At 52.6% G+C, this 18551-nt stretch overlaps 1 protein-coding gene across 3 annotated transcripts in view; it reads right to left on the minus strand.

The window, feature by feature from the left end:
* Window positions 1–460: 460 nt before the first annotated feature.
* Window positions 461–18551, minus strand: part of PCDH1 (protocadherin 1) — a 52197-nt gene continuing 34106 nt past the window's right edge. Inside the window, exons 5-6 of one of the 3 annotated variants that reach the window (XM_061456473.1) lie at window positions 3598–3640; window positions 1283–1409 (exon numbers count right to left, since the gene is read on the minus strand). In XM_061456473.1, coding sequence (XP_061312457.1) covers window positions 3615–3640 — 26 coding nt within the window. In that variant the 3' untranslated portion in view covers window positions 1283–1409; window positions 3598–3614. Of the gene's footprint in view, window positions 1410–3597; window positions 3641–12625; window positions 12855–18551 lie in introns of those variants that run through there. The other 2 variants (XM_061456472.1, XM_061456474.1) reach the window with 2 other exon arrangements.

Below are 18551 nucleotides of genomic sequence, written 5' to 3' on the forward strand. Positions count from 1 at the left end.
ATCCCCTGCCCCGGAGGAGGCACAAGGTGATGGGCTGAGACGCCACAGCCGATGACGACCTCCCTGCCAGCAGAGCGGGACTGAGGGCTTCTCCGGACCCAGCCGGTCCCTTCACTGGGGGCTTCCCCATCCCTCCTCCACCCGCCGGGTGCAGGGCCACCACCAGGGAACCCCCCCAAAGCAGACCCCACCTATGGCACCGGGCAGTCCCTAGGGACCCTGCAGCTTGTGGGCACAGTGACAACGCTCAGGAAGAGGTCCAGGCTGAGAAACGGCAAAGTCCCTGCAGTCCGGCTAGGACGCTGCCCCTCTCCTCCAGCTCCCCAGCTGCTGTCTCAGGGACTGGTCACATCTCTATTTACAATATAGAACATGAGTGTGGGCCGGACGCTGCGCTCCCGCGGGCTTTTCCACACAGCAAACCATTCAAAGCTGGAACTTGCTCCCTGTTTGTTTCTGGTTTCTTTTTCTTTCTTTCTTTTTTTTTTTTTTTTTCCTTTTTTTTTTTCTGTATTTTCTGTTTTTGTTTAAATGTCTTTTGTTTCAAGGACAATAAAAAGTTTCGATCAGGCAGGACTTGAATGTCATTCCTAAGCTTCGTATTTACAGGAGTCTACAGCAAAGAGACAGGCAGCTCGCTCCCCATGCGCAGGGACACCCCTCATCCTATGCCCCAGGAACTCACCAGCTCTGCGTGGACCTTTGGTACATAAGCCCTTCTCCCCAGCCATGCCCCCTGCACCAGGAGCCTGCCCAGCCCTCCCCGGTGACGCAGCAGTTCGGAGACATTCACCCACAAGTGCTCGGAAATGGGCTTTCGGATGCTTCCATCCTTCCCACCCACCCCTGGCCCCGGGAAAGGACAGGTTTAAAAGGCGCTGCTCCCATCCCTGCCTCGTCCTGCCCTGCTGTCCACGGAGCCCCCTGCCTGGAGAACCGGAGCGATAAAGCATTGAAGGTTAAAGTGTTCCTCGGGACACTGGCCTCAGAAGCGCGTCTGCTCCCTGCCCCTCACGCCCAGCCTCACAGGTAGATCTCCCTCTTGGTGGTCTGGGAAGAGGGGGTGGTGGCTGGCTGGAAGTCCGAGGTCTGGGTGAGAGGAATTTCCTCCATGGGAGAGTCCTTGCAGGGCTCATGGCTACTATTGGAGAAGGCACTGTACGTGGGGAGCAGGCGGAGGTTGGCCATTTTGGTGCTGCGCTCTTCTGAGAGTCTGGGGCTGCCATTCCCGACTTGCTCTTGACTCCCTCTGTCTTGGTAAGGCACAAAAGTGGAGAGTTTGAGGGCGTTCTTGGGCCTGCGGCTGGGGGAGGACTGGCCGGGCATCCAGCAGGTATCGGAGTGGCCGAACTCTGTGCACTCCCGGGTACAGGTCCCAGTCATGGCTACATCGGGCAGAGGCCGGAGATCTGCGGAGAAGCAAGTGAGAGCATCGTTACACACACCTGGGTACCACCAGCTCGGGATGTGAGGGTGCTACTGAATGTGTGTTACTGCAAGAGGGATGTGGATCTGCTTGAGTGAGTCCAGAGGAGGCCACGGAGATGCTGCGAGGGCTGGAGCAGCTCTGCTCTGGAGCCAGGCTGAGAGAGCTGGGCTGGGTCAGCCTGGAGAAGAGAAGGCTCCTGAAGGGGAGACCTCAGAGCAGCTCCAGTGCCTAAAGGGGCTGCAGGAAACCTGGAGAGGGGCTTTGGACAAGGGCCTGTAGGGACAGGCCAAGAGGGATGGCTTTAACCTGCCAGAGGGGAGACTGAGATGAGCTCTTAGGCAGAAGCTCTTCCCTGTGAGGGTGCTGAGGTGCTGGCACAGGGTGCCCAGAGAAGCTGTGGCTGCCCCATCCCTGGCAGTGTTCAAGGCCAGGTTGGACACAGGGACTTGGAGCAAGCTGCTCTAGTGGAAGGTGTCCCTGCCTGTGGCAGGGGTTGGGACTGGGTGAGCTTTAAGGTCACTTCCAAAACAAACACGGCTGGGGTTCTATGATGGAGCACAGGGATGAAACAGCAGAGCCTGGGAGGGGACCCCAAGGCTCCTAGCAGCCAGTGCCTCCAGTCCGAGCTCACAGCTACAGCTCCCTCTGGACAAGCACCCTCCCTGCAGCAGATGTGTGCAGAGAAATGGAGGCAGAGCACAGGGCAGAGCTCATCCCCTTTGCAGTTGTGCATCGTACAGGAGGAGCTCCACAGGCTGGGCTTGCACAGCAGGAGACAGGCTGGCACCGGACTTGCCACCCCACAAGCTGTGGGCACCACCAGGCTCCAGGAACCCCTTTGGTCCAGCATCTTTGGGCACCACTGACCCAGAGACAGGGAGCTGCCCTAAACACAGGCAGGCTCCTCACTGCCCTGAGGGGCATATTTCCTGAGCACCATCCTTGGCCAGCCCTGCCCTGCTCTCCATCAGGCTCTCCATCAGGCATGCCAGGCCACCTGCAAACATCCCAGGCACCCGTCAGCAGGAGCCCCAAGCCCAGCCAGAACTCCTCAGACATCGTCTGGTCTCCCACAGAGCCTGAAATCCCTGAGCACAGCGAAGCACACATGGGCAAACCCACATCTACCCCCAGAGAGGCTGCACATACCTGATACACATGAGTCCTGGCCCAGGAGTGCCCAAGCACGTGCCCCTGAGAGAGCCAGGTATCTATCTGAGGGCATCAATAGCTCCCTGCTCCTGGCATACCGGAGAAACTGACCACCGAGGTCTGGTGTCCTCACATACCAGCCACACTCTGCCCCAGACACTGCAAGACCTTGAGCCTTGGCCATGCATCTTTTATACAGGGAGTACCTGTCACAAGTCTTCAGGGGCTGAAACTTGGTGTTCCCATGCAGAGGTGAGCATCCCTCCAAGAGCCATTCCAGACACAAGCCATTCCTTGCCACCTACCCCAACCTGAGACACAACACAGCCCCCTGCCACTGCCTGGGACACATCACTGCCCATAAGCACCTACTGGCAGATCAAGGCTGGTGCTGATGAAAGTGTGAGCTGCTCATGAGCCTGAGCCTGCTCTGACTTGCAGACATCCCTTCTGGTTCACAGAAGTCCTCTCCATCTCCACCCAGGAGCTCACTGCACTGTATTGCTGACAAACAAGCAGCCCCACTGGCACCCCTCACCCCTGGGAAGAAGCAAACCGGAGCCATCCACAGCATGCTGGGGGCTCTGCCCTCATCAGCACACCCCTCCTGCACCAGTCTGGGGCTCATGGACACAGATGTCCCCCAGTCACCCTGGCACAGCTTTCACACACAGGCAACCCTGGGGTGAGAGGAAGGTCCCTGAAGGAGAAGGCTCAACACAATGCCAGGAACAGTTGTCAAGGGTCATAAGTGAGAACTAAAGAGATGGACATGGGAGAAGGGGCAACGTTAGCAACAAACCAGTGCATGAGCATATCTTGCCCTAATACAGCCTCCAGTGACTGTATCCCCTGGTCTCAGCTCCTTAGGGGACTGAGGCTCCCCAGTTTGTGCCCCTGGTTCCTGCGGAGGCTCTGGCACCCACAGTGCTCCTATTGCTGGGAGCCATCTCCTGTTTCCGTCCCCGGGCACACACGTAAGCTGTGATATCCTGGCAGCAGCCATAAGGACATACCTCAGCGCAGACCCCCTTCACAGCCTGCTCCGCTCAGGGGACTCTAATGAGGATCAGAAAAAGGACGAGAGGGTCACATCATTGCACAGCCCCAGCCTCCACACCCGCCCTCAGGATCCTCCTGCACCCTTCAGCCTCTGCCATCCCTCCCCGTAGCCCTGCACTGATCCCACAGCATCCCTCTGGTACCCACTGAGTCCTTTGGCCCTGCTCCAGCACCCCTGAGGCTGCTTGGCCACCACTGCTGACCCTTCACTACCTTCTCCAGCCTTAACACTATCCTCCCTGGAGCCCACCGGCCCTTGCAGGACTCACATGGGGACCTGAAGCAAAGCTTGAAGCCACCCGGCTTGTGGCACCTTAAGCAGAGGGGCTGTGCATCAAACAGCAACGTGCACACACACACACACACACACACACAGATACAGCCCAGCTGGTGCCACCAACGCGCTCATGCAACACAAACGGGCACACTCAGATGAGCGCATGTGCAAGGGACAGCAAAAGCAGCATGAGCATCACAGGGGACAAGATGCCCACACAGGGCACTGTGAGAGCAGAGCTCGCCAGGGCATACCTTGGGGTCATTCTCAGGGCTGGCCACAGACCAACTGTCCTATTTCCTATTAAAGTTGCCTCATTTCTTTCTCCTTGCTACAGATAGAAAGCAAGAGACAAACCCAGAGGAGAGACAGCTCAGTTTTCATCTCTGTGTGAATCAAAGCAGAGACCAGAGCTCACATCCCAGATGATCCACCAAGTCTTCCTCTTAGGACACCAGGATGCCTTGGTGGCCACTGATGTGGTCAGTTTGAAGTCGTTATGCTGTCTTTCATTTCTGTTAAAGAGGCAATACTGCTGTCTCTGTCTTATCTGCTTTCCTACCAGACAAATGACACGGCTCATCATCATTTCCACTTCCAGACATGCCTCGGTGCTGTGCACTCCCAGGGTGGGGAGCAGATGAGTGCTGTCACTTCTTGCTCTGACAGAAGGTGCTTTGCTGAGTCCATGGAGGGTAATTGCAGGATGGAAATAAAAGCTACCTCTCCAGGGAACAAAGCTATGGTGATTTCCTTGTGCCAACAGCCGCTTAGAAAGCACAGGATCAAGCAGAACGCTGTGTTCAGGGTCTTTTATTCTGGTTTTCCCATTGTCTGTTTCTGGCACTAATATCCTTTTCCAGTGCAGTCCCTTCGCTTGCAGTGAGATGCTGGCATCAGAGCTCTGCTGCTAAAGGAGCATATTATGTGCCATGAACACAACCAGCTCTGCTTCAAGAGCCCGGGAACAGGGCAGGGTGTCATTCCTGAATAGCTGTGATTTAGAGCAAGCAGCAAGCACGACCCTGTGGCCTAATTCTCAGCACACGCTGGTGGTGCTTCAGAGACTTGCTGTGCCCCTGCAGGCAAGCAGAAATCCTTTGGGGGTGGGAGTTTTGACCACAAAGTGCTGATCCTGGGTGCCCTGCAGTGTGGTGAGGAGGCAGACCCTAAACCTCCCTTGGGATCGAGGTGCCCACTTCACCTTACAAAGTGTACTTGGGATTCTGGATCCTTCCTCCACCCCAGGAATGCAGTTTTGTGACTCTGAACCCCAAGTGATGAAGAGGATGGCCATGGCCTCTCCAGCACCTCATTCCTCCACAGCATCCTGGCCATGCAAAGTAAAAGCTATGTCTGTGCCCCCTCCTTCAGAGGGCTGGCCCATCCTGCTATTGCCATTTCCATGCCAGAAGGCTCTACTTCACAGCGGAGAGGGTTGTGTGGTTGTTTGGGCATTCACGGTCTTCTAGCTCCCCACTTCCTACAGCTTTGCATTCCTATGGTAGCCTCATTAGCCCCCTCCGGGCTGCTCTGCCTCAGCACATTGCATAGGAATGAATCCGGGGCAGTAAAAGTCGCCTCCTTTTGACTTTTCCAGATGAAAGGGGGGCACAGTTTGGGGCTCACACCATGGGGCATTCAAAGATGCACCCTGTGCCCCCGTTCTGGCTGGAGGAGGGGAAGCTCTCTCAAGCCGTGGCTCTGTTCTCATCTCCAGACATCCAGGGAACCTCTGCAGTCTGCGAAGGAGACGGTGCCAGGCTGTCTCCTCCGGGAAGAGGCACAAATTGGTGCCACTGCTAATTATTTCTCTCTCTATCCCCACGCAGGGCAGGGACACATCCTGTTGCAGCCACTTTTAAGGGCTCCTCTAATAGTAGCAGCTTTTAGTGGGGGATTTCAACAGAGCACTATGAGGTAGGAGACAAAAGCAGGCAGCCTCATTCAGCAGGCACTTCCATCTCCTGCAGCGGATGTGCTGAGGTTCACTCACCCACTGCAAGCCAGGTACCTTCAAACAGAGGCTGAGAGCCAACCTCAACTGCTTATTTTGCCACGATCTGCAGCATCCGCAGCCTGGTTTGGTCCTCACTGTCTTCCCTGTGTCAGACATCAGCACTGCATGTGTGGTGTGCAGGGATGATGCAGCACAAGAGGCCAGACCTTGCAGGTGAGGGGATGTGGTGGAGCAGCTCTGGGAGGGAAGACAGTGGGGCTGCAAGGATGTGACACAGCAAAGCACAGCAGAGGGTGCAGAAAGTCCAGAAGGGAGGAAGAGGGAAGCAGAGCATGCTAGGAGCAACCGGAGTGGTTCAGTGGTACAGAGAAATGGGAAATATGACAGTGTAGGAGGCTAAGCAGGGTGCTTTCCTGAAGCATTAGATCAGAAAGAGTCATCTTCCCTACCTGGTGGCACTGAGAACATTGGCCACTGATTCCAACCCTGTCCAGAGCCCAAAAGCAGTGTAGCCCTGGTTGGGGATAAAGGGGTGAGCATGGCCCCAGCTGCAAACTGAGGGCTGTGGTGCAAGGTACTTCCTTTAACGTGGCTGTCTTTCAGCCAGGGAAGGATGCAATCTCCAGTACAGGCAGCTTTACCACCTCCATTGCCCTGGTGTGGACACCTGTAAACACCCCTCACCCAGACCACTCCTGGGACATCCCTTACCTGGTGAACTCCCATGACATCCCATCCCAGCAGCACTGCCCTCCCTCACTGCCCCTACTGCCTCTATGCAACAGGAACAGCCTCTGAGATGCCGCTCTTTCCAAAGGTTATTCCCACCACACAGCTCTTGAAAGCAGGCACCATTCCCCTACTCCACCATCACTTACTGGTGCCATTCTCCCGCACTATCACTCCCTCCAGGTACCACTGCCTACAGCGCTGTTCCCCACAGGCACCATTCCCCTACTGCTGACAGGCACCATTCTCCCACGCGACTGTTCTCTATAGGTACCACTTCCCTACAGCGCGACTACCAACAGGTAGCATTCCCCTGCAGCGCTGTTCCCTGCACGCACTGAACCCCATGGCGCGGTTACCGAAGGTGCCACTCTCCCATGGCGCTGCTCTCTACAGGTGCCATTCCCCGCAGCGCCATTCCCAGGAAGCACCATTGCCCCACGGCGCTGCTGCCTCCAGGTAGTGGTCCCCCACGGTGCCACGTCCTCCAGGTGCCATGTTCTGTGCTGCTGCTCCCTCCAGGTACTGCCTCCTCCCCGCTGCTGTCTTCCCTCCAGGCACTGCTGTTCTAATGGTGCCATTTCCTCCAGGTTCCATGTTTTACAGCGCTGTTCCCTCCAGATACCACGCTCCTGCAGTGCTGCTTCCTCCAGGCACCAGAGCTTTGTGGTCTGCTCCCTTTTCGCTACACCCCAGCACTACAGCAGTATGGATAGTGTGCTCCAACATCCCGGTTTCTTATCCCAGCAGCCCCACTGCTATTCTATTCCATTCTACCCTATCCTAGTCCATTCTATTATAACCTCTTCTCTTCTAGGCTATTCCATTCCATTCTAGTCTATCCTATCATATTGTTTCATCATATTCTGTTCTATTCTTCATGTCTTCACTTCCCAGTACTGCCTTGCACGATCCCACCTCTTGACTTATTCCTCTCCATGTTGTTCCCTCCCAGCAGCAGCATGCCTGACCTAATAGCCTGGAGAAGTCCCCCCATGCTGGCAGCAGGAGATGCTCAACAACCCATCCCCACCGGGCCAGGTCAGAGTGAGCTTCCCTTGGGGTACAGAAGCTTGGTGGCCCCTTCCCAACACGGCTTCCCCTTCAAGGCCTTTTGGGAGAGGGAAGCTGTGCTGTAGGTAGCTGCGGAGCTATGACCTCCTTTGGAAAGCCCAGACACAAGGTTTCCCCTTTCCCAGATGAAGTGGACACGGCCAGTGTGTTATTCCCAGCAGGGAATGCCCACCCTCCGGACACAGGGGACTGGAGCAGCAAGCTGTACTGCAGCTCCTCAGTCTGTCTGCTTTCTGGCCCCAGATTCCCACATCCCATGTGGACGTGACCAGAGCTCTCTACCTCCGGAGCAGCACAAGCACAACACCAATTGCACTTTCCAGGCCTTGGGGAAGGCTGCTGGACTGCTGCTTGTTTCCACAGCAATGCTCCAGAGATCAATGAGTACAGCAATATCGGAAGCTGAAAGCACAAGCAGAGAGCTCCCCGCAGTCCACGTCAGTCCCTATTTTTCCTCGACTGAGCTAACACCATCCCTACAACACCCAGGCAGACGGTTTGCAGGACCATTCCTAGCACTACAACACCCAGACAGACGGCTTTGGGGACCAATTCTAGCACTACAACACCCAGACAGATGGCTTTCCAAACTTAACACCATCCACTACAGCATGCAGACAGATGGCTTCTGGTATCTGAAACCGACCCGACACTGCCCATAGAGGTGGTTACTGCAGTTCAATGCCACTCCTACAGCTCTAGGGGCAATAACAAGCAACACCAGCTCTTACAATAAATACTGAGAAAGATCCTCAGACTGATGCCAGCACGCAGATGGGTTTCTCCTAGGCACCAAAGTCAAGAGATGCAGTGTGCACAGCCGTCTCCCTCAGACCCTACTGCACTGAGCATCTCTCCCCTCATGCTAAACAGTAGTATCCAAACACCAGTACCAATAGCTTGCTCCTAAGTTAATGGCCTGTCAGCCCCGAGATGCACACATGGATCAAACCATGGCCCCTGGAGTATGTTACAACAGCACACACTAACTGCAGCACCAGAGCAAATGACTTCCCACATCCTGCCAAAGGGATCACAGCAGAACCAGCGTGTAATGAATGTGGACAGATCACCCAACAGCCTCAGCGTCACCAGCGCAGGTAGCACTAAGCCACTGTCAGAGAGAACCTGAGCCCTGGCTCCCAGAGGACATGTTCTTCCCTTGTCTGGCACAGCTGGAGCTGGAGGGACCACCTGTTGCTCCCGTTATCTCTGCAACCTGCAGGCAGCTGGGTAGGATGCATATCCCACAGCCACATCGCAACAGCAATAGGAGGTGATCCTAGCACCCAAATGGATGTTTCTGGACACTCACCGTTTTCCTGCAGGGACCAGGCAGGGATTACAAGGCCAAGTGATAGACTACAGCACCCATGGGACACCCAAAAGCCCCATCTGCCCCCGGCTTCTCTGCAGCCTATGTGATACCCAGAGAGACAAATTCAATCCCCCTATAATAGACTTTGTGCTGTGTGGTGCCACTGACATGATCTCCTACCCTGACACAGTGGGGCTGCAACCTTTGCTGAGCTATAAAAAGCAGAATTACTACATTAAATGACTGAATAATTCTGTTCAGAACTACCTTAATAGGATTAGAGAGTTCAAAGGTTAGGAAATGCCAAAATTAGGATGGTCCATGCAGTCTTAATTCACTTCATGACGGTCTGCTTTGTGTTGTGGAACTGAATTGTGCTCCCCAGGGTCCTTCTGTGCCTCTGAGGGACAGAACAGAACCACCTGGGAGATATCCCAGGGTTTGGGGGAAGGAAAGGCTTTGCTCTACCCCCCAGGCTGCAGGAATTGGGGAAGGTACAATAAAAGGGTCAAAAGATCACAGAAAATTGCTTCTCTGAAGCACTGGGCTGGAGGATATGGGGATTGCTTTACTCTCGAGGAAAACCACAACCATTTCCTTCCCTACCTCCTTTGGAAATGAAATCTCTGGGCAGATTTCATTGCCATGTTTCAAAATATTTGGTAAGTGGCACATGTCCACGGAGAAACTGTGTCCTTGCAGTTCAGGTTTGCCAGAACTTCAAGCAACTGAGAACCAAGTCAGGTAATGAGCATCACTGGGCAATGTAACCTGCCAGAGGGGAGACTGAGATGAGCTCTTAGGCAGAAGCTCTTCCCTGTGAGGGTGCTGAGGCGCTGGCACAGGGTGCCCAAAGAAGCTGTGGCTGCCCCATCCCTGGCAGTGTTCAAGGCCAGGTTGGACACAGGGGCTTGGAGCAAGCTGCTCTAGTGGAAGGTGTCCCTGCCCGTGGCAGGGGTTGGAACTGGGTGAGCTTTAAGGTCCCTTCCAACACAATCCAGGCTGGGATTCTCTGATTCTATGATCTTCTTCACCCACGTTGTATAAAACACAGTAACAAGCCTAGCTCCAAAATGAAATCCTGGTTCCTATAATATCCAAACACTGTCCTCTGGCCAAGGAAGAACTTCTCAAGACACCGACAGACAACAGCGGTTCAACAAATAACCACCAGGCAGGTCAAGGAGTCAGGCAATAACCAAACTCTCTTCCCGGTCTCATTACCTGCTCCTGCAATATCCAGCCCAGGCGAGTAACAACTCCTGTAGTAGCTTCAGGAGTGCACAAAGGTCTTGACAAGAAGCAGTGGTCAGCAGAGCAGCCTCCCTTCTTCCCCCCCTGCCCAAAGAGGAGGGGCAGGGGAGCACAGGGCTCCTCTGGCTTTTGAGTGCTCTCTGAAGGCTGATGATGGTTATGTAAATGGGCAGAGGAACACCAGCTGCCATCCCCTGGGGCTGTCAGCTCATGCATGCCTTGTATGCGCATTCCTGCTACCCAAATACCGACACAATTGCTCCTTCCACATTCCCACCTTGTCTCCTGTGCACAGGAATGCTCTCAGACCCTCCCAGTGGGGGTCCCAGACTAGGTCTGTGGGGCTGACCCATCCCCTTGTCCAGTCAGGTGCTCCCTGAGGACACAGGGGTGCATGGCCCAGAGGCTCCTGGTGCTGCTGGATGATGGAAGGGGGGAAACCACAAGGGGCCAGGCCACCAGGGCCAGGAGCAGTGATCCCCACGCCAGTGAGAGCTCTGGCTACTCACTGACCCATGGCTGTGGTGCCTTTGCCCAGCCCTCTGATGCAATGCACTCTCCAGCCAGGATCTGCTGTGTCTGGGTGAACAGCAGCAATATGGCCCTTGTGGCACCAGGTCCTGGGGAGCTCTTTGACCATATTATAACGGGTTGCTGAAATAGAGTGGTTCTCTTACCCCTCTTCCCCTCTCAGAGCATCACTGAGACATATAATGGCTTCTGAAGGGGACTGGAGATCTGTCCATGGCTCCTGCAGGATTGTGCCTTGTGTTCCTGCCATGGTTCCAGAGGCTGGGGACACTCCAGATGTTGGGGACACTCTACCTGCTTGCACTGAAAGCCTTGGGGCAGCAACCTAACCACCCCAAGATGCCAGGCATAAGACATGTTATAGCAGCAAATGCTCTTACAGGAGGAACCAGTGCTAATCCTTGCTCTCTATCCTGTGCCTGTGTAAGGCAGGGGTCTCATCCTCTCTTTCTCAGCCCCTCTAAGCAGGCATAGGGCTCTGGGGGAGCACATGAAGGGGTCCCCTCCAGCCCTCACCCCACAGTGTGAGTCACAGCCCCCACGTGTGGGGCTGGGCTCAGCACTGTGGCTCTGCTGCAGCCCATGGCTCCAGCCAGCCTCGCTCCAAGGGTTAATCTTGCTCTCCCGAGCTCCTCAAAGCTAATTAGAAAGAGCCTGGGTAAGTGTGGCAGCACACAGCCACCCTGCACTTATCTCCCCACTTCCGGGGCTCTGCCCTTATCATTTAATTAAAGCTGCAGTGCGCTTCCCTGCCTGGCAGCACCTCATCAGGGAGCTCACTGGAGCTTGAGGCGGTGCCTTTGCCAGTTTGCGGCGGAAGAAGCAGGACAAAGGCAGGGAACATACCCCAGGAAAGACAATAAAAGGGAGAAGAAGGTAAAGAGAGTCCCTTTGTGCTGGCAGCCAGGCGGGATGGGGCTTGGAGCAAGCTGCTCTAGGGGAAGGTGTCTCTGCCTGTGGAAGGGGGCTGGAACCGGATGAGCTTTAAGGTCCCTTCCAACACAAACCAGGCTGGGATTCTACAACAAGGTGTGCAGGGAGAGACCAAGCCCCATCCCCAGTGACAGCCATGATGTTCTTAATGGGGATGCAGGGTCCTCTCGGCTCTACATGGACCTCTGGGATGTCAGCCTGGAGGTCTCACAGTGAGCTGCCTCCACCACAGGCAGGGTGGGGGACCCTACAGCCCAGCTCCATCGCCCAGCAGCAGCAGGACCCTGGATCCCCTACCCCAGCCCAAAGCAGCTCTCCCAGCACAGCACGCTTGGATGTACCCTGACACCAGAGCCCATGCATGCTGCGTGCCTCTGCAGCAGAGCAAGCCACGCTCAGCCCTCCCATTGGCAAGGAACAACCATGCAGCACCCAGCGCCCCAAAGAGAATTGGGGACCTCCAGTGTACTGGGGAAAGAGAGATGCCATCAAACAGCAGCAGCTGCAGCACCAGGTCTGTGAGGGAGGGCTGGGATGCATAAAACCTGAGAGCTGCTGCTGTTTGAAGGCCACACAGCAGTGCGTGGGAGCAGGTACCAGGGCTGCGTGCTGGGACTCAGGCATTTCGGGGCATGCAACCCCCAACTGATGCTGACAGCTTCTGTGCCAAATTCCACACGTCTCTTCCAAAGCATGGTTAAGCTAATGGGTCTTGAAAAGAACTTCTTATAATCAGTTTGTTAGCAGGGCTGAGCCAGCACGTCTTGTTCTCAAGAAACAGCTGGAACACCTCTGCTAAACCTCCAGAAAAGAAGAAAAAGGCATCGACCCGAGGGAAACCCAGCATGGAAAATTCAAGCCTTAGTGTTGGAAATCTGAAGTGATAAGCAATCAAACCCAAGGCTGTATAACACGAAATGCCAAGCAGCCCGAGGCTGTACAGTCTATATAATGATCCTCATTGCAGATTCCTAAAGCTGCTGGGAAGCTGCCGCCTGGTTGGGAGATGCATGCGTGTGCTTGGCGTGTTCCAAGCAGGAGGAATGGAGCGATTCAGCCTTATACCAACACCGTGCAGTCCTTCCACTGCTCCTGAAAGGGGTGGTCCTCTCCCACCATTGTTAGTTCCTCAATCCTAATCACGAGCAAGAATTAACGCATGATATTTTAATTTATTCTTTAAACTCATTTCCATCAAGCCCAGTTCTGTCGCCTCCAGGCTTGTGGCCACATGTGCAACCTTGGAGCACATTGCAAGGTGCCCCAGTTCATGCGCAAGGGGGACTTAGGAGCACTGCTCTGGTTTTACGAGCACTCTATGTTTGCTCCTTGGTGTCTGCCTCATTGTAAGCTTGTATTAAAGCTCTTGTGTCAGGGAGTACGCATGTCTGCCTTTGAACAAAACCATTGTTAACTCTCCATCAACAATTTAATAATCTTTCTGCAGCAGGACAATGAAGCAGGGGAAATTATTCTTGCAGGGGAGCCGGTAGCCACACAGCAAAGTGCTGCTCGAGGCCTTTGAAGTCACATAGGTGTTTAACTGACAAAAGAAATCACAACTTTATGAAAAGGGCTTGCCTCCAACAAGCAGAGCTGGAAACAAAGGAAACCAAGACCACTCCGAGGGAAGCAGAGCAGGGGAGAAGGAAGAGCCTCTGTAAGAGAGTCAAGCCAAACCCCAAGGAGAGAGGAAATGACAGCATGGATTTGCATGCATACGCTTTGTTTTCTTTCCACAGGTCTTTCCTGGGCTGCTTAAGAGTAAAGTAAGCACATTCACTTGTCGCTTCAGCTTTCTTGCAGCCTGTCCTGATTCTGGAAACACGCTGGCTGGCTCAGCCATGATGGAGAGGAGGAAGAGGCCAGATCCTTGCTAGGATTTGTGGTGGATATTTGAAGGAACAGGGAATGGGCATTAAATCCCGATCTGATGCTCTTGGCCTTGAGGAGGAAATGTCTGTGTTGATGGAGGGTGCACGCATAGACCTGGATACCACACCCAGCCATAGAGAACCAAACCCAGGTGAAATCCAACACACAGCAGCTTTGTGAGCATCAAACCAGGGGTATGGTCATGAAAATGACCCAACAGCAAATGAGGGTGTCTGACTGCGTAAAAAGCCCACACAGAAGAGCCTGAACCTCTGAACTACCCAGCCCATTTCTCTGCAGTGAGGAGACGTGCCATAAACCGAGCTGAACAGGCACATTACTGATGCCTCCAACACCCACAGCCTCAGAGGTTGAAAATCTGCAGTGGAAACTAAATGGGGAGGGATTTGTGTCTGTGACGTGGCAGGAACAGCCTATGCACTGGTCACATCCTCCAGTGGTGCAGCCACAACATGTGCCAAGGATCAGCCCAGGTAGTCAAAGATTCTGAATTGGAGCACTTGCCATAATCCCCCACGGGGGCTTTGAAAGGATCTGCAGTGGTGATGGTCACAGCAGGGCAGAAGTCACCTCCTCATGTAAAAATAGGATGTATCAACGCCAATGCAGATTGCTAAAGGTGCAGCTCTGAGCAGGTGGGAGGATATCAGTGGTCTGATGCAAATGGGGAGGTTTAGGAATGAGGCAGACTGCTTAAGGTTTGTTTGGGAAAATCCAGGGAAAAAGCCCAGCTTCTGATGAATACTGCTCTGCCCTATGTTTGTTATTAGGATGGCAGAAAGGTGCACTTGTGGGAGAGTGGGAAAAAGGAGGATAATCGCTTCCAATAGGGAATATCAACCTCCAGCTACTCCTGAGTGCTGCAGTTTACAGACTGCTAGAGGTGAGATGCAATAAAGTTTGCACCACTCGAGAGAGAGCTGCCAGAGGCAGTCCTAAAGGCGCAGGATGAATAAAACATGCTTTAAGGAATGAGCGAGGATCAAACCTGCTGCCTAGCATCCTGGCAGGACAAGGGGGATACATCATTGCCTTGCGTTGGGAAAGGGGATTCGCCAGCTCTGTCACCCCCAAAGCACAGCACAAAGGAACAGCAGGATGATCAAGAGAAGGTTCTGATTTCACGGTCCAGCAGAGATGTCTGAAAACTTCCACAATCAGTCCAAGGGCATAATTTTTATGGATTATTTGTCAAAAGGGAGAAGATGGTAATAGCAGGTTTGCTCCTTATGCACAGTCCACAGAAATAGATGTGTGTAGCACTGAGCAAAGCAGCGGTGTACCTGTTTGAAAAAGCAGCTCAGAACTGGACAGGTAGAGCGCTCAAAAGGATCTGTGATTTGAGAGGTCTAGGATCAGCAATTGACCCTTTGAAGGAAGCCATTAATCATCATTAAGGAGGTTTATGTCCCGAGGGCCCAAAGGCAAAGCAACATGAGTCTTGTGTCTTCTGATGTGGGTTAGCAAAGAGAAAACAGGGCTTGGAGATGAAAAATAGAATATGCGTGGCCAACGGGGTTTACCTGCAGCACGGAACTGCCTGAGCACGGGAAGGGTTCAGGATATGGCTGCTGATAGGGGGAACAATAGCATGAAAGCAGCACGGGTTTCAGGAAAGGCAAGATATTTGCCTTCTCTCCCTGATTTATCTGCATCCCAGTGGGTGCCCCTTCCTCTGTGGCTAATAAGCAGCAAGATGCTAGACACAGAATATACAATTCCTTTTGCTTTTATTCATTTTCTTTCGAGATATAATAAGTCTTGCTTTTGTCAAGATCCCTGTTGTCTGGGTAATTTCATCTAGAGATCCTCAAGGAACAGAGATCTCCATATCACTCCAAGTTTAATATCTTGGTTTTAGCTGGCATATTCTCAAGCAATAACTTACACAGCCGAAGAAGAAGAAAAAAGATTACTTATGTCTAATTGGCATTATACTAATTAGCAGCAAAATACATCAGGCAAATAGCACATCTATTCACTCCCTGTCATTTTGCATTCCCTACTCCATCTTCTCCTTCCTCTGCAGCTATAAACCAACACAACATGCTGTTCTGACACATCCCTGAAGAAAGATCATATCCTAACCCTTTCCTCCTTTCTCTTGCTGCCTCCTTGGTTTTTCCCTTCCAAGCAAGGTTGATTGAAAACAGACACAGACATACAATGGATTGAGAACTGTTGGGTTTATGAATTTGTGCCCATCCTGCTTTTCTCTGCCAGATCCCCTCCCCAGCCTCTCCCAGTGTTTCATGTACAGATGGTTTATGGACATCCATGTAAAACTGTTTTTTTATACCTGAATGAGTATATGAAAACAGATAGACTAAACCAGAGGTACACATCCTCTCACACATGGGCCACCACAGCTGATTTATTCCTGACTCATGGCATTTTTGGCAGCTCACCCTAAATGCTTTTAAAAGTGAAACAAGTTAAACTTAATAATGCCAGTCTTCTGCTGGAGCAAGGGTCCTGAGTGTAAGTCTAAGCATCCCCAAGACCCACCATGAGCACTGTCCTCATCATTCAGCTAATTCTGAGTTAGAGCAGCTCTCTACCAGACAAGAGCCCTGGTGCAGTTTGGAGGTGAGCACTTTGTGTGGAGCAACCCTTCCCAATGGACAGGATGGATGAAGCAACACTGACTGAAAGAGTTTAGCCAGGCATACATGAGATATGCTGGGGTGTTTGTCCTCAAACCCCTGGAATAAGATCTGCCTTGTTTTTAGTGATATGGCAGTGGAAGAAGCACCTATGTAGGACTCGGTATCCATCAGACTCTAGGCAGCCCTATTCTCCCATCAGGGAGGTGCAGCCCTCCTTTCTGTACGGATTGAGGCTGAAGCCCACTGCAGAGATTATCTGGGTCCAATCACAATGCCTAGGGAAGAAGGAGCTCACCACCATGTGGCTTCCCTACACTGCTATTGTATCAGCACTGGCTCTGCATGATTGCATCAGCTCACAAGAAATGAGCCCTGGTTCCTGCAGGGGAACCTCAGCTCTCCGAAAGGCGAAGACAGGGGCTGATATGGTTAGATAAGCTCTGAGTCAAAGCAGCCTATCCTTGGTATCTCTTGCCAGATGCCATGACTAATGTTAGATTTATGGAGTGTCCTCTCCGCAAGTAAAGCGAAGAGCTAGCGTTACAACACTTACTGGAGGCGACTTCAAATCAGGATGGATGAGAGCTTGTGGGAAGGAGACGGAGGGAGAAATTCATTAATAGTGAGAGCACAAAGGATGAAATCCTGGGGAAGAGTGAACAACTGAGATTGGCATTTGACCTCACATTGATTTTGCCGAGGACAGGAATGAATCCCTTATCCACTCTCTCATGCCTATGAGAGGGATTTTCCACCTGAGGGATCTACACCTGACCAATCCTTCAAACTCAGCCACATGCTATTTCTATGAGAAAGAAAATGCAGTGTGAAGTCTTCAAGAAGCTCAAATGGGTGACTTCATAAGCTTCTCTAGCATTAAGTTTAAATCCCACACTAATGCAGGTCCCTTTACATAGGAAGAGGTATTGCCAAGCAGGAAGGTTTATAGAGACATTCAGGAGCGCTCAGAGGCAGATAAAGGGGAAATAACTGACTTAGATCACACAGGAGCTGGAAATGGCATGTCAAATTACTTCAAAAGGAGATTTCTAAGGAAGCAGGTCTTTGAAAACAACAAATAGTCTGGGGCTGCTGAGGGATCCTAGCTGTCTGTTGCTTTTACACTTAGTCACTGTCTCTGGTTTAGATGTATTCTAAACCTCACGTGGCTGTTCGGTGCCCTTCTGCCAAAGCCCTACGCTCTGCAAGTTCAGCTCTTTGTGGAGCCACAGAGTAGTCAGGTTAGGAAAATTGCTCTGACTTCAGAGTAATATGGCCAAAAAAATAAGTGATCCAGCAAAACTTCAGCCTGATCAGCTCCCCAGTCCAGTTCGCCATGCAGCCAAACTGCTGTGCTGGCACAAGAGGGCACATGGCACAGGGACAGGGATGAGCAAACCAGGACACAGAGGAGGGAAGCTGCCTATTCTGGCACTCTTGCTAACAAAACACACAGGGTGCTGGCTGTGGTTAACAGGTTCATCAACAGAAATGCTCATAACTCAGCTGCTGGCTCTCCCCCATGGATGTCCTGTTCCAGTGAGACACACCGGTTGCCCAAGGAAGCTGTGAATGCTCCATCCCTGGCAGTGTTCAAGGCCAGGTTGGACACAGGGGCTTGGAGCAAGCTGCTCTAGAGGAAGGTGTCCCTGTCCATGGCAGGGGGGTGGAACTGGATGAGCTTTAAGGTCCCTTCCAAGCAAACCATTCCATGATTCTATGATCCAAGGTCACACCTGCAGTTGCTCCAGAGAACCTGTCCAAGGGCAGAGCACTGGGTTCAAAGCCTTGTTCAAATGCAGATTTTAAAAAGATACAGAAGACATTTCTGTACAAAACCAAACACAACAGAAGTGTCTGAAGGAGCTTCATCCAACCCCTTGTTCTGATGAAACATCCTACCTAGAGAGCAACATGGGACAAATGGAAAGGGGACCCACCCTCTTGTTCCTGGTGCAGACCTAATTCTGAATGCTTCTTCCTGTAACACAGTTTAGCAAACTTATAGTTGAACCCATGAATAGTTTGAGGATGACATAAACCACTCTTTGGAAAATAGACTTTGTACCAAGGAAGGGGTGTTTAGATTTGGTCTGGATAAGAAGGAACATTTGCATGGGCATTTGCAACCACTGCCAGGCAAAGAAGAAAACCCTCATCGTGTGGCACTAAAACTGTACCTCACCTTGCAGCCACCTTGTGAAGGTGAAGAGTTCCCTGTTTCAATGTCACCAGGGCTGCAGGAGTGTGTGTCCTGCCAGGTGAGAGTGAATAGGGAAGCGTGGTTCCAAAAAGCAAGGTGAGTTTTGGGCTGGCTTTCAGCACAT

The sequence above is a fragment of the Pezoporus flaviventris genome, unplaced genomic scaffold, assembly GCF_033815535.1.
Source record: "Pezoporus flaviventris isolate CSIRO_AGI_PZ_B2104156 unplaced genomic scaffold, CSIRO_AGI_Pfla_v1 ptg000023l, whole genome shotgun sequence".
NCBI classification, from domain to species: domain Eukaryota; kingdom Metazoa; phylum Chordata; class Aves; order Psittaciformes; family Psittacidae; genus Pezoporus; species Pezoporus flaviventris.